This window comes from Oryctolagus cuniculus, chromosome 5 (genome assembly GCF_051225735.1).
Source record: "Oryctolagus cuniculus isolate XC-2025 breed Fujian yellow rabbit chromosome 5, ASM5122573v1, whole genome shotgun sequence".
Classification (NCBI taxonomy): Eukaryota; Metazoa; Chordata; class Mammalia; order Lagomorpha; family Leporidae; genus Oryctolagus; species Oryctolagus cuniculus.
Genome location: NC_142871.1, coordinates 25,495,419 through 25,521,808, shown reverse-complemented (window position 1 = coordinate 25,521,808; position 26,390 = coordinate 25,495,419). Strand labels below are relative to the sequence as shown.

General features: G+C 41.4%; 1 protein-coding gene across 5 annotated transcripts in view; it reads left to right on the top strand.

Moving 5' to 3' along the window:
- Positions 1-3,014: 3,014 nt before the first annotated feature.
- The window catches only part of AIG1 (androgen induced 1), a 358,237-nt gene continuing 334,861 nt past the window's right edge, over positions 3,015-26,390 (top strand). For 2 of the 5 annotated variants that reach the window (XM_070073476.2, XM_017345402.4), the window contains exon 1: positions 3,049-3,373. In XM_070073476.2, coding sequence (XP_069929577.2) covers positions 3,233-3,373 — 141 coding nt within the window. In that variant the 5' untranslated portion in view covers positions 3,049-3,232. Of the gene's footprint in view, positions 3,374-26,390 lie in introns of all 5 variants that reach the window. The other 3 variants (XM_002714854.6, XM_070073475.2, XM_051855318.3) reach the window with 3 other exon arrangements.

Here is a 26,390-nt window from a genome sequence, read left to right as displayed (position 1 = left end):
AAAATTAAAAACAATAAAAATCTCCAAAAATGGGAGAAGTTTAAGCAAAATATGACATGTCCATATTATGTTTTAAAAAATAACAGAAAATTCTTGCTCACTTTAAGGCAAAAAAGTCTGTGTCATGTAAATTGTAAGAGAGTATGTCACAACCAGTTACGTATTATAAAAAGCACTGCTAAAAATATGCTAAATGTTTAGCGTGTCCTCAAGGTGGTGAGAGAGGGGCAATGTTTTTCTTTATAAAATTCACCATTTTAATTTTATAAATACGCTATTTTTGTCATGAAGAAAAATTAAGCAATACGAGGGTGACTTTTCTGCAATATTGCAAGGATTTTCCCCTTTTCCAAGCTTTTCAAAGGGAAATGTAAAGGGGAAAATATATATAATATATCAGCATTGTTAAAAAATGCTTATTTAATACAAATGTAGAACCAAAGGAAATACATAAACATTGAATATTATATGGATGTGCCTTAGCATAGTTCTTTCTCTTGCTTCTTAAGTTGGCTTCTTGGAATGCATCATAAAGGAGACATGGGAGTCCCATAATTTCCAAAATTAGTAATTTTTATCATCACCAATATGTCAGGCACCACCCCCTCAAAAAAAAAAAAAAAAAAAGACTGCAGAGTTATTATCAGCTCCCAGAAATTTGTAAGGAAGGGAATATATAGTCCAAGAAGGGATAAGACAATCAAAAAGGCCAAAATAGTGTCTTAGAGGTATTCCCTTAGTGTTTTTCTATATTTTCTGATATCCATGAAACTCAACTGAATAAGGCTTTTCTTTCTCCAACTCCACTAATTGTGTAGTGGATGGCTAAGTCTCATTTCTTCTACACAACAAAATACAGTACTTTCTAAATCAAATGCAGACTTCTTGTATAAATACTTGCAAGTGATACTGTATTAAGACTCATAAAAAAGGATAACCTATAGAGTGAAATTTTAAGATAAATTCCCTACTGTGTTATTTACATTGTAAAAATACAACCTGTATGTACATTAATATTTGTTCATGAAGAATACCTGGAAATACAACTAAGATTTTTAAATATGGCCTAAAAAGCAGAGAGCAAATTTAGACATGTTAATGGTCATCAAGAAATTCCAAAAATTGTGGACTGACATTTCTATAAAATGTTTGACTACAGATTTTTTTCAAATGTTTCATTTTTTTTTCTTAAATTTTAATTTAGTTATCTGAGAGGCAGGGAGAGAGCAAGTGGGCTCCCATCAGCTATCTCACTCCCCAAACGTCTGCAACAGCCAGACCTCAGCCATAGCCAAGGCAAAGAGCTAGGAACTCAGGCCAGGTCTCCCACTCGGTGGCAGGAACCCAATTACTTCAGCTGTCACTGCTGCTTTCCCAGGGTTTGCATTAGCAGGGAGCTAGCTAGAGTCAGGAGCAGAGGAGCACTTTAACCCAGACACTCCGTTTTGGGACCTAGCCATCTCAATCTCTAAAAGCCCACCTTCTTTTTTTCTTTTTCTAAACTCAAAACTACCTGTTTACAGTTAGAAAATCGTAAAATCATAAAAGGACAGCAACTAGAACAGGTCCAAAACACTCATTTGAGAGCTGTATTTACTTAAAAAAAGCTGACCACAAACATATTAAGGAGCTCTATAGAAAATTTTAGTGGGACAGAGAACCTGATTAATGATTATATAATACATATAACACAGGAAGAGTATATAAAACTGAAAATATCACAGTAACGCCTAACACTTTACTAAGGCCTTAAATTAGCTAGGTCTTCACTCGGTTGCCATTCCCCACCTATTATTATCATTATTTGCAATCTTGAGAACGTGTAGCAAGGACATAAACAAAATATAGATTCAACTTTTAGGGGAAGAAGTGACTACAAATCATTAAATTTTGTTGCTAGCCGAATCCTCTTCTTACACTAATTTCCATTAGCACAATTACAATGCCAATTTAAAAATCCACTGAGTTTCTTTATTTTGGCTTGGAACTTGTTTGGAAAATTTCAGGAAAACATTGATGGTTTGCAATTTCTCTTTACCTCTAACCCTACCCTCTCCCTGACACCCCTCAACTCCACATCCTCTGACTCAGAGTCTATTTGTAGAGGACACCTGTTTTAAATGGAGCCACAGGAAATACCTATGTTGTCTCTTCATAATTAGACCCTGCATCTGGTTGGCTGAAATGTGATCATGATTTAAAAAAAAAAAATACTGCCCACAGACTGATGCAACTTCAGTGTGACAACATTCACTGGAAGGCAGAGAGACTACAGTTTATATTTCTTTTCCTTCCATTAAGCCCTATATGGTACCGTAGGCAAAATAAATAAAAGGCCCAAACCAGATTGCTATTAAATTACACGGACGTGGGCTTCACATCCAAAATCAGAATCATTTTTTAAGCTGAATGCAATCTTGTAGCAGCAAAGCTGTCTGACATTCCTTCCTTATGGCTCTTTATTGATAATCCTCGTGTCCAAAATTCATATTCTATTTCCGAGTTCACATGCTATGATACTTAACAAGGCCCTTGTGGAACACCACAGGCCCCTTCAAAGTAGAATTTATAACTGCGTTTCAGAGTGCTCAAAAAACCCCAACTGCGTTTAAAATAAGCACCTGGAGGCTCCACGCACACACTCCCACCCGGTACCCAGCCCGGTCAGCAGCCACCACGGCAGGCAGCTCGCGGCGAGGACCTCGGCTGGAACCGGGTCCACGCCGGGCTCCACGCCTTCCCCGCCGGCGCCCAGCTCCCGCGCCCTGGCCCGCGTCCACTAGCCCCGGGCCAAGCTTCCTTCCCGCGGGGCAGACGCTGCCGTCCGCGGCCCACGGAGCTCCGTGCGCACTTCCCGAGCCCGGAGAAGGCTCGCGGAGACCGCCCGCCCCCTCCAGGGACGCCTACGGGGTGCCTCCCCCACCCCGCTCCCCAGGCCGGGCCTCCCGGGACCCCGCGAACGCCCGAGGAGGAGGAAGCGGATGACGAGAGAGATGACGTCACGCCGCCCGCTCGGCCGCGGCCCCGGGGCCCGCAAACAGCGCCACGCCCACGCAGGTCGCCCGGGCGCTCGCGGCCGCGCCGGTCCCGTGGGGCGCGCGCCCGGCCGCAGCCCCCGCCCCGCGCCGCCCCGCGTCCGCAGCGCCGGGTTTCCCACGGCGCCCGCCCCCGCACGCCCGGCGCCGCCCGCCCGCCCTCCTCGCGGCCCAAGCAGCCCAGGCCTCTCGCGAACATGGCGCTTGTTCCCTGTCAGGTGCTGCGGGTGGCTATCTTGCTGTCCTACTGCTCTATCCTGTGCAACTACAAGGCCATCGAAATGCCCTCGCATCAGACCTACGGCGGGAGCTGGAAATTCCTGACGTTCATTGATCTGGTAAGGCCGACCCCCCTCCCCTGCCCCTGTCAGCCCTGCACCCAGTGCCTGGGTGCGTGAGCACCTGCGTGCGCGCGCCTCCAGCGCCCACCTTTCTCTGGGTGACGGCAGGTTGAGGCCTGGCGGCCCCGCAATGGCGCGTTTTTTTTAGTACCCTGGTCACCTGCTCGCCAGGGGACACACGGAAGTGGGGCACAGCCAGGTGGTGGGCTCTGGAGGGGGATCCCCACCTGCTTCTAAGAGCTGACACAGGAAGATTCTTCAACTCACAAAGCATCCGACAATCCCAAGTGGCCTCAGACCCATCCGCTCTCTAGGTGCTCTTCAGGGCACCCACCGTGGGATAAAACCTGCAGCAAAGCCAGGAAACAGGGTGTTGTCTGTTTACTTGGAGGTTCTCCTGAAAGCACCCCAATCCTCCCAACCTAATAAAGTTGTCATCCGTGCACCTGCTCGTGGCCTCGGTGTCAGGACTTGACTGCCATCCTTTCCCCCAGAAACATGAAGGGAGAGTTTCAAAGTGCATCCCCAGTGTGGCTGTTCCAGGTTCTCTCTCTCCCTGTGTAAACCTTTGCAGTAGTTTGCATAAGCAGCTCTGATACATGATAGTCTTGACAGGTCCAGGCTATTATTATGATTATAATTTTAAAGCCTCTGCATCTGGTATTAAAAGGGCCCCCACAATCACATGAGCATAAGGCCCAATGTTGACATGGACTTAGGAACTTCTGGGTGAAAAGGTGACTTAAAGTGAGTCACACTCACATACACGCTGAAAGACCGACCGTCTTGTATGGGCAGAGGGCTAAAAACCAAAGAATTGAATTCTACAGGACTCAGAGAAAATGCCAAACCAATTCCTGGACTGCCAGAACTGTCCAAGAGTATACACAAAGTTGACTACACCAGCAAAATGGACTCTTCCTGGCCCTCCCTTTTCATGCAGGGGACCAGATACCTGTCTTAAGAGGTTTCCAAAAGCTTAGGGTGTCTCAAAGAAAAATAGGTGGTTTGAGAAATACCTGCATTTGCACTGTATCAGGCATTTTCAGAAAATTTAAATTCTTTTTTCTCAGCAGTCTCCGAATGAGGCACGTGGCCTTGGGCTTACAAGACTTCCCAGGATGTAAGCGTGTTGCAGTGGTTTCAGTTTTCATATCCTCAACTTCCAACTCGTTCTTGAAACTCAGTCTGAACATGGCTCATGCCTGCCAGTTATCCTTTCTTCCTCATCATTCATTCAGGCGAGGGCACACCATAGAGTCTGTGCTGTCTTTCTGTCTGTTCCTTTTAGCATTCAGAAGATAGATGGCTGCCACCAGGGCGATCTTCATATTTGATTAAGAAAGGAAATTGGAGTTGTTTTGAGAGAAACTCTTATTGGGTTGCTATCTTTGCCAGTTCTGTCGTGCAACCGACATCTTCCATAGATTGAAGGAGCTAGAACTGCAGCTCTGAGGTTATGATAAATTTGGATATAAAGCAAGAATACCATATACAGGGTACCAGAAATCATGTCGTCTTTCTAAGTGTTTAAACTATGTTAAAGACGTTTAGATGTTATTGAAAAACTTGCGCATAGATTTTTAGAGTTCTTTAAGGGCTTATGTGAGCAAAACTGCTTTTGGATTTGCTGCCTTATCCCATTACCAAGTCAAATCTCATGTAGAGCTGACCCATTTGAGTGTTGTCAAGGAGCAGTGCTGAGCTAAAATACTGATGGAGACTCCTTGGGTCATGGGTACTATGCACAGCGCTCAGCAGTGCCCCAGCCTTAGATGCTATTTTCTTGGAGCAGGGGCAGGAGTCAGCAGGTGAGAGGGGTATAAATGAGGGTGTTGGTTAACCCAAGAGAGATGACTGCTTCTCACATTGCCTTGCTTACTCCGTGTTAAGGACAAGACTCTCAGGAAACAATATACCTCTTGTAACTTCTGTGTGACACGAAACCACAGTAAAATCAGTTTGATATGCTGTCATATGAATTATATTTTAATATTTGATGACTGGATTTTCCCATTTTAAATAACACTAGTCACCATAAATATACCTTTTTTCTCTATTCCAGAATTCAGACCATGAATTCAAATTAGACACTTCCACTTTGTTTTGTATTAGGTTCAGTTTGTGTAGAATCTTTAGTCAGTCATTCAACTTTTTTACTCTCTGTGGCTCCTGAATGCAAAATAGCCATTAGCTTTATTTTCTTTTTTTGACAGGCAGAGTGGACAGTGAGAGAGAGAGAGAGAGAGAGAGAGAGAGAAAGGTCTTCCTTTGCCATTGGTTCACCCTCCAATGGCCGCCGCAGCCGGAGCGCTGTGGCTGGGGCACCACGCTGATCCGATGGCAGGAGCCAGGTACTTCTCCTGGTCTCCCATGGGGTGCAGGGCCCAAGTACTTGGGCCATCCTCCACTGCACTCCCTGGCCATAGCAGAGAGCTGGCCTGGAAGAGGGGCAACCGGGACAGAATCTGGCGCCCCGACTGGGACTAGAACCCTGGTGTGCTGGCGCCGCAAGGCAGAGGATTAGCCCAGTGAGCCGCGGCGCCAGCCAGCATTAGCTTTAGTGAAGAGCTCCTGTGAGAAAGTACATCTAAAATATACTCATAGAAACCCTCATGCTAAGTGTTACTCTTTTTGTCAGAGATGTACAGTCCTTAGTGCTTAAGCATCATACAGCTGTTAACCAACTTGTCAGTCTTCCACAATGACATGATAAGATTGGGTTACTATAATTACCTATTAAACTTTACTTTTGTGTGTTTGTGAAAAAACTGAATAAATTTTATTACCCATGTCTTAGATAAGTTTCATGATTCAATGCCTTTTGAAACCATTTTGAGATACGGTTTCACTTCTCAAAATTGTAGCAAGAAGGCCCTTTTGCTAGCCAGCTTGGATCATAGAGTCTGAGTGTTTATCCTGAAGGTCACAGGTGGACTATGGTCTGTGGCATCAGCTTACCACAGTGTGAGTTGGAAAACTCAGGCTAACAGGTCCAAGAGCTGCAGCTTGTATGGTACTGGCCTTTCCAGCTGTCCTTGTATTTCTTTTTGAGTATAAGAGTCATTGCTGTAGAATCAGAGCCAAGGAGGAGTTAAGGTCACAGATAGAGTTAAGGTTGCTAATCAACTGACTGTAACATAGGGAAGATAGCCTGGCTTATCCGGTTGAATCCAGTGTCATCACAAGAATCCTTAAGAGTGGAATAGAGAAACAGAGAAGAGTCAGTTGGAGGAAGATGTGATGGTGAGAAAAAGTTTCAGGGACCCACTGATGGCTTGAAGATTGAGGAGAGGTCCATGAGCCATGGAATGTGGGAGGCAAAGGAAAGGAAAGCAGGAAAGGGCAAAGAAATGGATTTCCCCCAAGAGTTTCCAGAACAGAGCCCTGCTGACACCTTGATTTCAGTATAGCGAGATGCAGGTTGGACACCTGACCTCCAGAATTGTACTGTAATAAGTTTGTATTGTTTAAGCCACTAAATTCAGGGAAATTTGTTACAGCAGCAATGGAAAACTGGTAGACTGGGCTTTGAAGTCCCTGACCTAGGATTTGCAACTGTTTCTGAACTTACATGAAATATATGCACTGACTCAGCTCATCTTTTATGTTTATTAGAGAACTTGTTAATATTAGCTTTGAACAAAATACAAGTTTTTTTGCATACTTTACCTCAGAACCTGTGTGAAGTGCATATGTGTAGCCACAGGCACTTGGGAGACTATATCAAGGCTGAAAAACATTGGAAAAGCTAGGCTTTTCCTTGACTGTAAAGTATTTCAGAAATGATTATTATACAATATGCTAGGCCAGGATAAGAAGTACTTTTAAATGAAAATAAGCTGGAAAGAAAGAAGATCTAAGTGAATGATGTTCACATATTTCCTTAGTATCACAGCTGATGAATTTTCTTCAAATGATGTAAATTCATTCACTTATTCACTAGCCAAATGATAATTCCCCAAGTTAAAGAAGAATCAGAAAAATAAAAACAGAATAAATAAACAAAAAGGGCAACTGTATTTTGAGGCCTCAAACTAGTACTTAGACTATAATAGGTATTCAGAAAATGTTTGAATAACTGGAAACTTCCTGTTTCAAAATTTTCATTGCGTGTTCTTGTCTGTCTCCTCTCAAAACATTCAAAATAATAGGTATTTAAAAAAATATATCAACCAAACATTATGTTTGATAAGTGTGGCAGGATGTTCAACAGATAAATCAGCATCAACTTAGAAAAGCATGAACTGGATATTTGTTATTAAAAATTCAGTTGATTATAGATGACCTTTTTCTTTTATTTTTAAAGATTGAAACAGAAATCTCAATGTACCATTTGCTCAAGTTTGTGCTATGCACCATTTTGGGAGTTAATTTCTTGGGCTGCAACGTTCTCGTTATTCCTCCTGTAGTGCTTTTGCATCCGTGCATTGGCAGACTGTTGTTCCTGGAGCTCTGCCATAGGCTTTCTGAATTGGTATCTGCATTTTATTTATTTTTTAATTGTTTGAGAGGAAGGGAGGATAAGAGACAGAGAAAGAAAGGAGGAGACGTATAGGAAGAGTGAGACAGAAAGAGCTCACATCTGCTGGTCGTTCCCCAAATACCCACAATGACCAGTCTGGAGCTGGGTGCCCAGAATGCCATCCAGGACTCCCACTTAGGTGGCAAGGACCCATCACCACTGACCCCCAGGGGTCTGCAATAGCAATAAACTAGGGTCAGGAGCTAGAAGCAGGTATCAAACCCAGGCACTCTGAAGTCAGACATGGACATCTTAACCCCTAGGCTAAATGCCCACCTGGAATTGCATTTTAATAAGATCATCAGGTGCTTCCTATGCACCTTCTTTGATAAATAATGCTCTGACATATGCTGTTGGAGGCCGTAGTGGCATTTTGGGAGTGAACCAACGGAAGGAAGACCTCTCTCTCTCTCTCTCTCTCTCTCTCTCTCACTGTCTATAACTCTACCTGTCAAATACATTAAAAAAATAAATTTATCAGTAAAATATATAGGAATATTCTTATAGTTGCTGTTTCCGATGTCATGATTTTATGATAGCCAAAGGAATGGTCTTATATTTTGGCTAGGTGAAAGCATTTTTGGAGAAGTTTAAGGTAATATAATCCAGGTTTCCTTTGTGTGTGTTATCTAAATCTGTACTGTAAAAGAATTTAAGAAGACCACAAGGGAAAAGGATAAGTAAGAGCTTAGATGTGGAAAAGCTTGGTGTGTTCAAAGAGCAGGAAATGGTCAAATATACCTGGAGGATACATTTTTGCTTTTAGATGAGCTAAGAATTTTTGGCATTTAGAAAAATGTCAGGCAAAATAAGCTTCTAAGTATACTAAATTTTGTATTTGAGCTGGTCTTATATTTACTTAAATTCTTATGAAAAGTAAATTATTGACTTTAGTTCATGGTTTAATTGTAAGTAGAATGCAGCGTATCTTGAGAAGAGATTGTGTATATGTTGTTATATAACTATGCTAGTTGGTGTTGCCAGTCAAAACCACAGAGTGCCCTGTGAAATCCACTAGTTTGTTGAGTACTTACTGAACAAAATTAGGTGGGTGTTTATTTTTATTTTTATTTTTTTGATATTAAACAAAGAAGGTGAAACTGCACAATTTTTTCTTCAAGAGACTTAGACTTGACCCTAAGATGTGCATGTAACCTAGAAGGATTAAATGGTGTTTTTTTTCCTAACCTGGGGAAGAATTGGGAGGATAATATTTTGCATAGACACTGCTTCACCTTCTTTGCAAGTGTTTCTTTTGGATCAGACATAAAATAGGGGCCTGGTTTTGTCAGAGTTGGGGAAATAGTTGATGATATAATCACCCATTCCCTGTGTTTGTTGTAAATGTTATTGAAATTACAGAAAGTCATCTGACCACTGGTTGAGGTCACTTCTTTTCCCATCCCTGCCATTCCCCCATGTCTGGTATAGCATTTAGCAAAATTGGTAACTGCTCTTGAGGGTTTTCATTTGTTTCTCTGTGTTCCGCTGAAATGTCACATGTTTCTGTGGGAGCGTGAACAATAGTACAATTTTCCACATTGAATCAGCTGTTCCTGTGATCCAAGATGCCTGGAAAAATCTTACTGCTTCAGATTCCGCAGTAACTTAGCCTTTCTTCTGGGAAGCCTGTGACGAGACTGTTGAGAGTTCACTGCTCACCTGCAGGGTAGTCCTGTCCCAGAGCATCAAGCACTGAGCTCTCTTTCAAAGTGAGACATTCTATGGGCTGATCCGTTGTAGAGTAGAACAGGATACAGATTGTAAGCATGGGATTCTAAAAAGTCAGTTTTCTAACCCCTTCATATTGACTTATATGTAGACCTGTAGGTCTGTGTTGTGCTTTAAAATTGTAATTTCAAGAGCAATACACAGGCATAGAGAAAATAATACAGGAAACCACAGGGGAGAAAGTGTATTCCATCTTAATTCTCATTATTCTTGCATCCTAGGATTTTAGTGCATCAAGAGACTATTTATTCTGGAACTTTCTATATATACTGGAACACAGATACAGTGTCAGACTACAGGTGTATACAGGAGCACTTTACAAAGTTCATGGAAATGCACATTATGAAAAAACTGCATATATTTCAATTTTTTTTGCGACAGAAATTTTTTTTAAAGATTTTATTTTTTTATTTGAAAGAAGTAGAGTTACAGACAGTGAGAGGAAGAGACAGAGAAAGACGCCTTCCTTCCGTTGGCTCACTCCATGAATGGCTGCAATGGCAGGAGCTGTGCCGATCCGAAGCCAGGAGCCAGTAGCTTCTTCCGGGTCTTCCACGCAGGAGAGACCAAGTGCAGTGGCCCAAGTACTTGGGCCATCTTCTGCTTTCCCAGGCCATAGAAGAGAGCTGGATTGGAAGAGGAGCAGCTGGGACTAGAACTGGTGCCTGTATCGGATGCTGGCACTTCAGGCGGAGGATTAACCTATTGTGTCATGGCGCTGCCCCCAAATTTTTCTTTTAATTCTTTTATTCTCAAATACCTTGAAGTACCCTCATATATACTTGAACTCATATTTGTGTACATATATTGTCAGATTTCAGAGGAAATATTTCTAAAAGTTATTTTTTATGTTACAGATATCACACAGAGATACCAAAGTTAGTATTTTGATACTTGTCTTTTCGATCATATTGATGTTTTAAAATCTCAGAAGTTTAATATATACACACATGATTTTTACATTCATAATTCATGAATGTCAGGATTTTCTCTTTTTATTGTATAGCTCCATAAGTTTTGACTGATGTGTAGAATTGTGTAACCATTATTATAGTCACCTAAAATATACTCCTTTCTGTTGCTCCTTTATAGTTAAATCCTGCCCTCATTTTTATCAACTATCTTTTGTTCTCTGTCTCTAAAATTTTGCCTTTACCAGAAAAATATGTAAGGCATACAGTAAATCTTCAAGTCTGGTGCTTTTTTTCTTTTATCATAGTGCATTTCTTATTCATCTGTGTTCTGTGTTTATCAATGGTTTGTTAACTGCTAAATAGTATCTCGTGGTATTGATGTACCACAGTTTATCCATGAACAAGTTGAAGTGCCTTTGATGTTTTCAGTTTTGGGGATACTGTGGTTTGGATTTGGTTTAATTGTGGCATGTTAAGAGTTCGTGGGATTGCAGACTTGGTCTCCCTGGTCGTGCTATTGAGAAGTGATGGACCTTTGAGAGGTGGGGCCTAGTGAGAGACGCTTAGGACACTGACGGTATGCTCCTGAGGGTAGTTATTAGGTTACCCCTTGAATTCTCATGGGAGGATTGTTATAAAAGGAGCAAGCCTGGCCTCTCCCATCCTCTCTGTTCCTGATTCCAGATGAGTCACTCACTTGCATTCCCATGCACTCCCCACATTGTGTCTATGTTATGAGCCAACTGATGGCCCTGGGCAACTCTGCACCATGACATTTGGTTCTTGAACTCCTAAAGCTGTGCAGTAAATAAACCTATTTTCTTCATAAGTAGCAAGTGTCAAGGCTTTTTTTTTAATAATAACAAACAGCTCACTGATACAGGAAATAATGAAAAATGCTGCTATAGACACATACACGTTTTTACATGGACATGAGTTTTCATTTTGACTGTGAATGTACCTGGAAGTGAGATTTTTTGGTCATATGTCAAGTATATGTTTGACTTACATATCTCTTACTTATAAGAGATAGCTAAAGTATTTTCTGGAGTAGGTGGACCATGTTGCTTTGCCACTAAAAAATGCAGAGGAATTCTTGTTTCTCTATATTCTTCTCATTGTACAGTGTTGTGAATTTTTTTCCTATTTTTAACAATTCTAATAAGTTTGTTATAGCATCTCATTGTGGCTTTAATTTCATCTCCCTCATGACTAATGATGTGAAGTATCTTTTTCTGTACTTTTTTTTTATCATACATGTCTTCTTTGTGAAATGTCTGGAGAAATCATTCTCCCATTTACAAAAAAAATAGGTTATTTTCTTTTTATTAAACTATGGTATATGCAACTCTTGTGACACCAATTTTCAAAAATACAATCCTTTTGCCATTGAATTTCCTGTGCACCTTCTGTCAAATTCAGCAGACTGCATTTGTGAGTCTGCCTCCCTGCTCTGTCCAACTGATGTGTCTACCTGTTCACAAGTTACACACTGTATTGATCATTGCAGCTTAATATAAGTCTTGAAATCAGGGAATGTGAAGCCTTCAGATTTCTTATTCAGTATTTCTTTGGACTGTTCTAATTACTTAACCTTTATTTTTCAGTTTTAAGGAAAATCTTGTCAATATCTGCAAATAATCCTAGTGGGATTTTTGAGTGTAATTTCATTGAATCTACAGAATAATTCTGGTGGAAATTGACATCTTAATATTTACTCTTCTAATACAAGAATATGATATATCTCTTCATTCATTTAGATTTTAAAAATTCTTTCATTTAACCATATTGTATTTGATTACAATTTTATTGAGATAATTGCAGATGCATATCGATTGTTAGAAATGCAGAAAGATCCAATATGACCAGTTTCCCCAATGGTCATATCTTAAAAAACTGTAGTATAATATCCTAGCAAGAATATTGATATTGAAACAGTCAAGATACAAACCTATCCATCACCACCAAAAACCCTCATATAGCTCTCTTATGGCATGCCTATCTTCTCTCCCCCTACCCCTTTCAGCCCCTGGCAGCCATTAATTTGTTCTCAATTTTTATGCTTTTGCTATTTAAAGAATATTGTATAAATGAATCATCCAGATGTGATTTTTTGGGATTACCTCCCCTCCCTGCTGAAAAACTCCCTGGGAGTCATTCAGGTTGTCAGAGCTCTCAGCAGTTTGTTTTCATTGCTGAGTTGTATTGCACACTATTGACGCACCAGTTTGTTTAACCATTCATTTACTGAAGGACATCTGCAGTGATTCCAGTTTGGGGCAGTTATAATTAAAGCCACTATGAACATTCACACACACGTTTTTTTTGTGTGTGTGTGATTATAAATTTTTATTTCTCTGGCATAAATATCCAAGAGGATAGTTGCTGGGTTGTATAATCGTTGCAATATTAAGTATTTGCAATATTAACTTTAAAAGAAGCTGCAAAATTGTTCTCCAGAGTGGCTATATCATTTTATAACTCCATCATCAGTGTGTGGATGACATAGTTACTCTCCTCCTAACCTATTCAATAATATAGCTTAGCACCACAGCACACAGTCGAGTATCTTATAACTGTGACTGACTGGGAGCTGAAGTTCACTGCCAGAGCCAGCATTGCAAAACAGTGTCATCTATTGCTAGCCCAGGAAAAGATCAAAATTCAAAGTACAGTTTCTTAGTGAGTGGCATATTGCTTTTTTTTAAATTTTTTAAAACTTTTATTTAATGAATATAAATTTCCAGAGTACAGCTTATGGATTACAATGGCTTTTTCCACCCTATAACCTCCTTCCCACCCACAACCATCCCCTCTCCTGCACTCTTTCCCCCTCCATTCACATCAAGATTCATTTTCAATTCTCTTTATGTACAGAAGATCAATTTAGCATATATTAAGTAAAGCTTTCAACAGTTTGCACCCACACAGAAACACAAAGTGAACATACTATTTAAGTACTAGCTATAGCATTAAATCACAATGTATAGCATATTAAGGACAGAGATCTTACATGAGGTGTAAGTGCACAGTGACTCCTGTTGTTGACTTAACAATTTGACACTCTAGTTTATGGCCTCAGTAATCACCCTAGGCTCTTGTCATGAGTTGCCAAGGCTATGGAGGTCTTTTGAGTTTGCTGACTTCGATCTTATTCCGACAGGATCATAGTCAAGGTGGAAGTTCGCTCCTCCCTTCAGAGAAAAGTACCTCCTTCTTTGATGGCCCCTTCTTTCCACTGGGATCTCACTCGCAGAGATCTTTCATTTAGGTCATTTAAATTTTTTTTTTTTTTGGCCAGTGTCTTGGCTTTCCATGCCTGAAATACTCTCATGGGCTCTTCAGCCAGATCCGAATGCCTTAAGGGCTGATTCTGAGGCCAGAGTGCTGTTTAGGACATCTGCCATTCTATGAGTCTGCTGTGTATCTCGCTTCGCATGTTGGATCATTCTCTCCCTTTTTTATTCTATCAGTTAGTGTTTGCAGACACTAATCTTATTTATGTGATCCCTTTGACTCTTATTCCTATCATTATGATCAGTTGTGAACAGAAATTGATCACTTGGACTAGTGAGATGGCATTGGTACATGCCACCTTGATGGGATTGAATTGGAATCCCCTGGCATGTTTCTAACTCTACCTTTTGGGGCAAGTCAGCTTGAGCATGTCCCAAATTGTACATCTCTTCCCTCTTTTATTCCCTCTCTTATATTCAACAGGGATCACTTTTCAGTTAAGTTTCAACAGTTAAGAATAATTGTGTATTCAATTCACAATAGCCAAGACCTGGAACCAACCTAAATGCCCATCAACGGTAGACTGGATAAAGAAATTATGGGATATGTACTCTTTAGAATACTATACCACAGTAAGAAACAACGAAATCCAGTCATTTGCAACAAAATGGAGGAATCTGGAACACATCATGCTGAGTGAAGTAAGCCAGTCCCAAAGGGACAAATACCATATGTTCTCCCTGATCGGTGACAACTGACTCAACACCAAAAAGGAAACCTCCTGAAGTGAAATGGACACTATGAGAAATGGTGACTTGATCAGCATAGCTCTGACTGCTAATGGACAACTTAATACATTATCCCTCATAGTATTTTTTTTTGTCTGTTCTACTTAATATGACTGGTTTAATTCTGTAATTATCACACAGTTATTCTTAAGTGTTGAAAATTAACCGAAATGTGATCCCTGTTAAACATAAGAGTGGGAATAAGAGAGGGAAGAGATGTATAATTTGGGACATGCTCGGGCTGACTTGCCCCAATTGGTAGAGTTGGAAACATACCAGGGGATTCCAATTCAATCCCATCAAGGTGGCATGTGCCAATGCCATCTCACTACTCCAAGTGATCAATTTCAGTTCACAATTGATCATAATGAAAGGACTAAGAGTCAAAGGGAGCACATAAACAAGTCTAGTATCTGCTAACACCAACCGATAGAATAAATAAAGGGGAGAGTGATCCAACATGGGAAGTGAGATACTCAGCAGACTCATAGAATGGCAGATGTCCTAAATAGCACTCTGGCCTCAGAATCAGCTCTAAAGGCACTCGGATCTGGCTGAAAAGCCCATGAGAGTATTTCAGGCATGGAAAGCCAAGACACTCTGGCAAAAAGATCTCTGTGAGTGAGATCCCAGTGGAAAGAACAGGTCTTCAAAGAGGGAGGTGCCTTTCTCTGAAGGGAGGAGAGAACCTCCACTTTGACTATGACCGTGTCTAAACAAGATAAGAGTCGGAGAACTCAAGGGGCTTCCATAGCCTTGGAAACTCATAACTGGTGCATAGGGAGATTACTGATGCCATAAACAGGAGTGTCAATTGGTAAAGTCAACAACAGGAGTCACTGTGCACTTACTCCTCATGTAGGATCTCGGTCCTTAACGTGCTGTACACTGAGGCTTAATGCTATAACGAGTACTCAAACAGTATATTTCACTTTGTGTTTCTATGGGGGTGCAAACGACTGAAATCTTTACTTAATGTACACTAAACTGATCTTCTGTAAAAAAAAAAAAAAAAAAAAAAAAAAAAAAAAAAAGAAAGAAATTTTCAATTCCCAACTTGACTCTCACTGGGATTAAACATGACAATAGGTCTGATCTGATTTCATCATCATTTAAAAAAAATCATCTATTATTTTTCACTTTATGTTTCTGTGTGGGAGCAAACTGTTGAAATACTTACTTAAGGTATACTAAGCTGATCTTCTGTATATTAAGATAATCGAAAATGAATCTTGATGTGAATGGAAGGGGAGAGGGAGTGGGAAAGGGGAGGGTTGTTGGTGGGAGGGACGGTATGGGGGGGGAAGCCATTGTAACCCATGAGTCGTACTTTGGAAATTTATATTCATTAAATAAAAGATAAAAAAAAAAATAAGGCATTCATGCATCAATTAAAAAAAAAAAAAGAATAATTGTGTATTAATTACAGAGTTCAACCAATAGTATTAAGTAGAACAAAAAATACTAAAAGGGATAAACTATTAAGATATTCATCGACGCTCAGGACAAGGTCTGATCAAGACACTGTTTCTCATAGTGTCCATTTCACTTCTACAGGTTTCCTTTTTGTTTTTTGGTTAGTTTTCACTGATCAGGGAGAACATATGATATTTGTCCCTTTGGGACTGGCTTATTTCACTCAGCATGATGTTTTCCAGATCCTCCATTTTGTTGCAAATGACCGGATTTCATTGTTTTTGACTGCTGTATAGTATTCTATAGAGTACATATCCCATAATTTCTTTATCTAGTCTACTATTGATGGGCATTTAGGTTGATTCCAGGTCTTAGCTATTGTGAATTGAGCTGCAGTAAACATTAAGGTGCGGACCACTTTTTTGTTTGCCAATTTAATTTCCACTGGGTAAGTTCCAAGGAGTGGGATGGCTGGGTTGTATGGTAGGGTTATAATCAGGTTTCTGAGGAATCTCCAGACTGACTTCCATAGTGGCTTGACCGGTTTGCATTCCCACGGACAGTGGGTTAGTGTCCCTTTTTCCCCACATCCTCGCCAGCATCTGTTGTTGGTAGATTTCTGTAGGTGAGCCATTCTCACCAGGGTGAGGTGAAACCTCATTGTGGTTTTGAATTTTATTGAGGATTTTTGTGTCTATGTTCATCAGGGATATTGGTCTGTAATTTTCTTTCAATGCTGCATCTTTCTCTGGCTTAGGGATTAAGGTGATGCTGGCTTCATAGAATTTGGGAGGATTCCTTCGTTTTCGATTGTTCTGAATAGTTTGAGAAGACTTGGAGTTAGTTCTTCTTTAAATGTCTGGTAGAATTCAGCAGTGAATCCATCTGGTCCTGGGCTTTTCTTTGTTGGGAGGGCCTTTATTACTGTTTCAATTTCTTTCTCAGTTATGGGTCTATTTAGATTTTCTATGTCTTCATGGCTCAATTTAGGTAGATTGCATGTATCCAGGAATCTATCCATTTCTGATAGATTTCCCTGTTTTCTGGCATACAAGCCCTTGTAGTAATTTCTGATGATTCTTTTTATTTCTGTGGTGTCTGTTGTTACAGTTCCTTTTTCATCTCTGATTTTATTGATTTGGGTCTTTTCTCTTCTTTTTTTAGTTAGTTGGGCCAATGGTGTGTCAATTTTATTCATTTTTTTTGTTGTTGTTCAAAAAACCAGCTCTTCGCTTGGCTGATTTTTTATAATTTTTTTGATTCAATCATGTTGATTTCTTCTCTGATTTTAATTATTTCTCTTCTCCTACTAGTTTTGGGTCTGGTTTGCTGCAGTTTTTCTAGATCCTTGGGATGCGTTGAAAGCTGATTTATTTGATGCCTTTCCAATTTCTTGATGTAGGCATCTATAGATATAAACTTTCCTCTCAACACTGCTTTTACTGTATCCCATAAGTTTTGATGCATTGTGTTGTTATCCTCATTTACTTCCAGAAAGTTTTTGATTTCTCTTTTGATTTCTTCTATGACCCAGTGTTCATTCAGGAGCATGTTGTTCAGTCTCCATGTTTTTGCATACTCTCTAGGGATTCCTGAGTTGCTAATTTCCAACTTCATTCCACTGTGATCTGAGAAGCTGCATGGTGTGATTCTAATTCTTTTGAATTTGCTGAGACTTGCTTTATGGCCTAGTATGTGGTTGATCCTAGAGAAGGTTCCATGCACTGCTGGGAAGAATGTAAAGTCTTTAGATGTAGGATTGAAAGTTCTGTAGATATCTGTTAGATCCATTTGGGTAATAGTGTCGATTAAATATGCTGTTCCCTTGTTAATCTTCTGTCTGGTTGATCTGTCTGTTTCTGAGAGTGGAGTATTAAAGTCCCCCAGTACTATTGTATTGGAATCTAAGTCTCCCTTTAAGTACCTTAACATATCTTTTAAATAAACTGGTGCCCTGTAATTAGGTGCATATACATTTATAATAGTTACATCTTCCTGTTGAATTGAACCCTTAATCATTATATAGTGCCCCTCTTTGTCTCTCTTAACAGTTTTTGTGTCAAAGTTTATTTTGTCTGATATCAATATGGCTACACCTGCTTTTTTGTTTCAGTTGGCATGGAATCTCTTTTTCCAACCTTTCACTTTCAGTCTGCATGCATCTTTGTTGGAAAGATGTGTTTCTTGTAGGCAGCAAATAAATGGGTTTTGTTCCTTAATCCATTCAGCCAGTCTGTGTCTTTTAACTGGAGAGTTGAGGCCATTAACGTTCAATGTGACTATTGATAAGTAGTAATTTTGCCCTGCCATTTTCCCAAAGAAATTTTCTAGTATATGCTTTGAGCTTCCTGTGATCTTTTGCTGTGAGGTTTCCTTCCTTTACCTTCTTTCATATTGATGACTGTGTTTCTGTGTTTCTGTGCGTAGCACACCTTTAAGCATCTTCTGCAGGGCTGGATGAGTGGCGACAAATTCTTTCAATTTCTGTTTGCTGTGAAAGGTCTTTTTTTTTTTTTTTGACAGGCAGAGTGGACAGTGAGAGAGAGACAGAGAGAAAGGTCTTCCTTTTGCCGTTGGTTCACCCTCCAATGGCTGCCGCGGCCGGTGCGCTGTGGCTGGCGCACTGTGGCCGGCGCACGCGCTGATCCGATGGCAGGAGCCAGGTACTTATCCTGGTCTCCCATGGGGTGCAGGGCCCAAGCACCTGGGCCATCCTCCACTGCCTTCCCGGGCCACAGCAGAGAGCTGGCCTGGAAGAGGGGCAACTGGGACAGAATCCAGCGCCCCAACTGGGACTAGAACCCGGTGTGCCGGCGCCGCAAGGTGGAGGATTAGCCTAGTGAGCCTCGGCGCCGGCCGCTATGAAAGGTCTTTATTTCACCTTTGCAGGATATTCTTTGCAGGATATAAAATTCTGGACTGGCATTTTTTCTCTCTTAGTACCTGGGCTGTATCTTGCCATTCCCTCCTAGCCTGTAGGATTTCTGATGAGAAGTCAGCTGTGAGTCTGATTGGAGATCCTCTGAGAGTAATCTGACGTTTCTCTCTTGCACATCTTAGGATCTTTTCTTTATGTTTCACTGTGATGATTTTTCTTACAGCGTGTCGTGGTGAGGATCTCTTTTGGTCAAGTTTATTAGGGGTTCTATGAGCTTCCTGTACTAGGATGTCTCTGTCCTTCTCCCAACCCAGGAAATTTTCTGCTAGTATCTCACTAAAAAGGCCTTCTAATCCTTTATCTCTCTCCATGCCTTCAGGAACTCCTAGAACCCAAATGTTGGGTTTTTTAATAGTATCCTGTAGATTCCTGACAATATTTTTTAGATTTCTAATTTCCTCTTCTTCTTTTTTTTTTTTTCATGGAAAATGGAAGTAAAAGATGTTTATTCTGATGCAAGCAATTTTTAAAATTCATGCCTAGTTTTTTTTTTTTACTTTTATTTAATGCATATAATTTTCCAAAGTACGACTTATGGATTACAATGGCTTCCCCCCCATACCGTCCCTCCCACCCACAGCCCTCCCCTTTCCCACTCCCTCTCCCCTTCCATTCACATCAAGATTCATTTTCGATTATCTTAATATACAGAAGATCAGCTTAGTATACATTAAGTATGGATTTCAACAGTTTGCTCCCACACAGAAACATAAAGTGAAAAATAATAGATGATTTTTTTTAAATGATGATGAAATCAGAGCAGACCTATTGTCATGTTTAATCCCAGTGAGAGTCAAGTTGGGAATTGATAATTTCTTCTTCTTCTTTTTTTTTTTTTTTTTTTTTTTTTTTTACAGAGGATCAGTTTAGTATGCATTAAGTAAGGATTTCAACAGTTTGCACCCCCATAGAAACACAAAGTGAAATATATTGTTTGAGTACTCGTTATAGCATTAAATCTCAATGCACAGCACATTAAGGACAGAGATCCTACATGAGGAGTAAGTGCACAGTGACTCCTGTTGTTGACTTTACCAATTGACACTCCTGTCTATGGCATCAGTAATCTCCCTATGCTCCAGTCATGAGTTTCCAAGGCTATGGAAGCCCTCTGAGTTCTCCGACTCTTATCTTGTTTAGACAAGGTCATAGTCAAAGTGGAGGTTCTCTCCTCCCTTCAGAGAAAGGTACCTCCTTCTTTGATGACCTGTTCTTTCCACTGGGATCTCACTCGCAGAGATCTTTTGCCAGAGTGTCTTGGCTTTCCATGCCTGAAATACTCTCATGAGCTTTTCAGCCAGCTCCGAATGCCTTTAGGGCTGATTCTGAGGCCAGAGTGCTATTTAGGACATCTGCCATTCTATGAGTCTGCTGAGTATCTCACTTCCCATGTTGGATCACTCTCCCCTTTATTTACTCCATCAGTTAGCGTTAGCAGGTACTAGACTTGTCTATGTACTCCCTTTGACTCCCAGTCCCTTCACCATGACCAACTGTGAACTGAAACTGATCACCTGGAACAGTGAGATGGCATTGGTACATGCCACCTCGATGGGATTGAATTGGAATCCCCTGGTATGCTTCCAACTCCACCACTTGGGGCAAGTCAGCCTGAGCATGTCCCAAATTATACATCTCTTCCCTCTCCCATTCCCACCACCATGTTCAACAGGGATCACATTTCAGTTAATTTTCAACACTTAAGAATAACTGTGCATCAATTACAGATCTAAACCAGTCATATTAAGTAGAACAGATAAAAAAACTACTAAGAGGGATAATGTATTAAGATGTTCATTAACAGTCAGGGCTATGCTGATCAAGCCACCATTTCCCATAGTGTCCACCTCACTCCAACAGGTTTCCCTCTTGGTGTTCAGTCAGTCGTCACCGATCAGGGAGAACATATGGTATTTGTCCCTTTGGGACTGGCTTATTTCACTCAGCATGATGTGTTCCAGATTCCTCCATTTTGTTGCAAATGACTGGATTTCGTTGTTTCTTACTGCGGTATAGTATTCTAAAGAGTACATATCCCATAATTTCTTTATCCAGTCTACCGTTGATGGGCATTTAGGTCGGTTCCAGGTCTTAGCTATTGTGAATTGAGCTGCAATAAACATTAGGGTGCAGACCGCTTTTTTGTTTGCCAATTTAAATTCCTTTGGGTAAATTCCAAGGAGTGGGATGGCTGGGTCGAACGGTAGGGTTATCTTCAGGTTTCTGAGGAATCTCCAGACTGACTTCCATAGTGGCTTGACCAGTTTGCATTCCCACCAACAGTGGGTTAGTGTCCCTTTTTCCCCACATCCTCGCCAGCATCTGTTGTTGGTAGATTTCTGAATGTGAGCCATTCTAACCGGGGTGAGGTGAAACCTCCTTGTGGTTTTGATTTGCATTTCCCTGATTGCTAATGACCTTGAACATTTTTTCATGTGCCTGTTGGCCATTTGGATTTCCTCTTTTGAAAAATGTCTATTGAGGTCCTTGGCCCATCTCTTAATTGGGTTGTTGGTTTTGTTTTTGTGGAGTTTCTTGATCTCTTTGTAGATTCTGGTTATTAACCCTTTATCTGTTGCATAGTTTGCAAATATTTTTTCCCATTCTGTCGGTTGTCTTTTCACTCTCCTGACTGTTTCTTTTGCAGTACAGAAACTTCTCAATTTGATGCAATCCCAATAGTTGATTTTGGCTTTGACTGTCTGTGCCTCCCGGGTCTTTTCCAGAAATTCTTTGCCTGTGCCAATATCTTGAAGGGTTTCTCCAATGTTCTCTAGTAACTTGATGGTGTCAGGTCGTAGATTTAGGTCTTTAATCCATGTTGAGTGGATTCTTGTGTAAGGTGTAAGGTAGGGGTCTTGCTTCATGATTCTGCACGTGGAAATCCAATTTTCCCAGCACCATTTATTGAATAGACTGTCCTTGCTCCAGGAATTAGTTTTAGATCCTTGATCAAATATAAGTTGGCTGTAGATGTTTGGGTTGATTTCTGGTGTTTCAATTCTGTTCCATTGGTCTATCCATCTGTTTCTGTACCAGTACCATGCTGTTTTAATTACAACTGCCCTGTAGTATGTCCTGAAATCTGGTATTGTGATGCCTCCGGCTTTGTTTTTGTTGTACAAGATTGCTTTAGCTATTCGAGGTCTCTTGTGCCTCCATATAAATTTCAGCACCATTTTTTCCAGATCTGAGAAGAAGGTCTTCGGTATCTTGATTGGTATTGCATTGAATCTGTAAATTGCTTTTGGGAGAATGGACATTTTGATGATATTGATTCTTCCAATCCATGAGCATGGAAGATTTTTCCATTTCTTGGTATCCTCTTCTATTTCTTTCTTTAAGGTTTTGTAATTTTCATTGTAGAGATCTTTAACATCTTTGGTTAAGTTTATTCCAAGGTATTTGATTGTTTTTGTAGCTATTGTGAATGGGATTGATCTTAGAAGTTCTTCCTCAGCCATGGCATTGTCTGTGTATACAAAGGCTGTTGATTTTTGTGCATTGATTTTATACCCTGCTACTTTGCCAAACTCTTCTATGAGTTCCAATAGTCTCTTAGTAGAGTTCTTTGGGTCCCCTAAATAAAGAATCATGTCATCTGCAAAGAGGGATAGTTTGAGTTCTTCCTTCCCAATTTGTATCCCTTTAATTTCTTTTTCTTGCCTAATAGCTCTGGCTAGAACCTCCAGAACTATATTGAATAGCAGTGGTGAGAGTGGGCATCCCTGTCTGGTTCCAGATCTCAGTGGAAATGCTTCCAACTTTTCCCCATTCAATAGGATGTTGGCTGTGGGTTTTTCATAGATTGCTTTGATTGTATTGAGGAATGTTCCTTCCAAACCCAGTTTGCTTAGAGTTTTCATCATGAATGGGTGTTGTATTTTATCAAATGCTTTCTCGGCATCTATTGAGATAATCATATGGTTTTTCTTCTGCAGTCTGTTAATGTGGTATATCACATTGATTGTCTTGCGCACATTAAACCATCCCTGCATACCAGGGATAAATCCCACTTGGTCTGGGTGGATGATCTTTCTGATGTGTTGTTGCATTCTATTGGCGAGAATTTTATTGAGGATTTTTGCATCTATGTTCATCCTCTTCTTTTCTTTGGTTTGACTGTATCCTTTTCTGTTCTCTGTCTTCTAATTCCGATATTCTCTCTTCTGCTTCACTGATTCTGTTTTTAAGGCTCTCTAATGTGTTTGCCATGTGATCTATTGAATTCTTCATTTCATTATGATTTCTCTTCACTATCACCGTTTCATGTTTTACTAGTTGCTTCATTTCATTTTGATTCCTCCTTAATATTTCATTTTTGCGAGAGATTTCTATCCTGTCCGGTAAGGATTTCTATAGTTTAGGAATTTGTTTTTGAGAACTTCTTAATGTTCTTATCAATTTTTTGAGATCCGTTTCTTGCATTTCTTCTATCTCATCATCTTCATAATCTTCAACTGGGGTGTCTTGTTTATTTGGGGGTGTCGTAGTGTCTTCCTTGCTCTTGTTTCCTTAGTTTCTGCATTTGTTGCTTGGCATTGTGGAGATATTCTTTGGTTTCTTCGGTGTGGTACTAGCATCATTTTCCCTTTAGTGTTCTGGAAGAAATTAAGTAGAATTACTATTATTTCTTCCTGAACTGTTCAGTCAAGTTTACCAATAAAAACCATTGGCTTGGAATTTGCTTTGTTGGAAAGTTTCAGCCACAGCTTCAGTTAGGTTAATTTCAAGATACAGGGCTATTAAAGTTACCTGGTGTTTTGTTTTGTTTTGAGGTTTGGTAGTTTGTACCTTTCAAGGAATTGGTCCATTTCATCTTTCAGCATTCCTTCTGATCTTTCGTTTATTATATGTAGAGTCTGAAATGATAACATTTAATTCAGACTTTCTTGGGCTTTTGCACCCATGCAGGAGACCTGTGTGAAGCTCTTGGATCTTGGCCTGATCCAGAGCTGGCCATTGCTGAACTAGCAGATGGAAGGTGTCTCTCTCTCTCTCTCTTTTCTCTCTTTCTCTTTCTTTTGCTCTGTAACTCCGTCTTTCAAATAAAATAAATCAATATTAAAAACATGGTATTTTGTGTTTATGTTTGGCTTAGGTTCTCAATTCTTAGTGATGCTTTTCAAATATTTTTCTCAAGTTTCATTTTTTTTCTATTATTGCTGTTTCCATTGTCATTGATTGCTGTTTTTAACCTTTGTTATTTTCTGCATTACATTTGTTTTGGGTTTAAATTGTTCTTTCATGTCGCTCCCCCTCTTCGTGGGGGAACGACACTAAACCCTGCCTAGGCTTCATATCCGAGTCACGGCACCATTATGTTGCTCCCCCTCTTCGTGGAGGAACGACACAGGACCCTGCGCTGTTCTTTCGTCTGCTCGGCCCTCCCCGGGTTTGCTGCTGGTTCTTCCCGGGTTGGCTACTATCCCTTCCACCTCCGTGGAAGGGCAGTTCCCCCTGGCCGCATTCCCCACTTCCGCAGGGGAGCGGCACACCGCCAGCCGGTTCTCTCTGGGGGGCTGCACAGGTGTTCCTTCAGCTAGATGTTCCCCTTAGATGTTCCCCATAGATGTTCCCGGTGCATGCCGTCTCTCTCCTCCTTTATAGTCCTCCTCCGCCAATCCTAACTCGGCTGCCCACACGCCGAGTACGCTGCTCTCCAATCAGGAGCAAGTCCTACAGTTTATCAGTTGAACTGGAGGCAGCTGTGCGGAAGCTGTTTACTTCTCTCCCAGCGCCATATTGTGGGAGAGCAGATGCATAGAATAAGTCCTAATTCCAGTAACTCAGTCCAGTCCGGATTGCTCCCCACAGATCCCCCTTTCTTTTTATTTTTTGGCGTTGATACGCGCCTGTCTTCGGTGTCCCGCGGCACACACTCTTCTCTACTTGCTAGAGTTGCCACAGGCTCTTACAAGTCCTATCAATCAGGCAAACCGAATCCGGGTCCTCTCTTCGCCATGTTGTGAGGAGGTTTTTAGGCGCTGATGCGTGCCTGTGTTCGGTGCCCTGCAGCGCATGCTCTGCTCTGCCTGCAGGGGCTTACAAGCCCTATCAGGCAAACCGAATCCAAGCCTTCTCATTGCCTTTTTGTGGGGAGGCCTTACTGATGTTAATTCGTGCCTGTCTTCGGTGACCTGCGGCGCATAAGCTGCTAGCCGCCGCAGGTGCTCATCGTGCTCATTGCCTCACTTAATCAGGCAGACCGAATCCAAGCTCTCACAGTGCAGTGTTGTAGGGAGGCCTTTCTATTTCTCTATTTCTCTATCTCCGGGCATTCCTATTTCTCCCATTTTACTTCTATCTTCCAGCATTCCTATTTCTCTCACTTTACTTCTAAACTTCTGTTTCTCTTATCCCTGCAGCTTCCCGGCGCCTCGCCCTGCCGGCAGCTTCACGGCTCCTTTTTCGTCCGGCTTTTCCCTAGGCTGTTTGCTAGTCTCTCTCTCCGATATTTTCCCTAGGCTGTTTGCTAGTTTCTCTCTCCGATATTTTCCCTAGTTCTTCCCGTTTCTTCCCTCCTAAGTTTTTTATCCGTCCTAGGTTTCCTATCCAAGCTAGGTTTCCTATCCATCCTAGGTTTCCTATCCGAGTCACGGCACCATTATGTCGCTCCCCCTCTTCGTGGGGGAACGACACTAAACCCTGCCTAGGCTTCATATCCGAGTCACGGCACCATTATGTCGCTCCCCCTCTTCGTGGAGGAACGACACAGGACCCTGCGCTGTTCTTTCGTCTGCTCGGCCCTCCCCGGGTTTGCTGCTGGTTCTTCCCGGGTTGGCTACTATCCCTTCCACCTCCGTGGAAGGGCAGTTCCCCCTGGCCGCATTCCCCACTTCCGCAGGGGAGCGGCACACCGCCAGCCGGTTCTCTCTGGGGGGCTGCACAGGTGTTCCTTCAGCTAGATGTTCCCCTTAGATGTTCCCCATAGATGTTCCCGGTGCATGCCGTCTCTCTCCTCCTTTATAGTCCTCCTCCGCCAATCCTAACTCGGCTGCCCACACGCCGAGTACGCTGCTCTCCAATCAGGAGCAAGTCCTACAGTTTATCAGTTGAACTGGAGGCAGCTGTGCGGAAGCTGTTTACTTCTCTCCCAGCGCCATATTGTGGGAGAGCAGATGCATAGAATAAGTCCTAATTCCAGTAACTCAGTCCAGTCCGGATTGCTCCCCACAGATCCCCCTTTCTTTTTATTTTTTGGCGTTGATACGCGCCTGTCTTCGGTGTCCCGCGGCACACACTCTTCTCTACTTGCTAGAGTTGCCACAGGCTCTTACAAGTCCTATCAATCAGGCAAACCGAATCCGGGTCCTCTCTTCGCCATGTTGTGAGGAGGTTTTTAGGCGCTGATGCGTGCCTGTGTTCGGTGCCCTGCAGCGCATGCTCTGCTCTGCCTGCAGGGGCTTACAAGCCCTATCAGGCAAACCGAATCCAAGCCTTCTCATTGCCTTTTTGTGGGGAG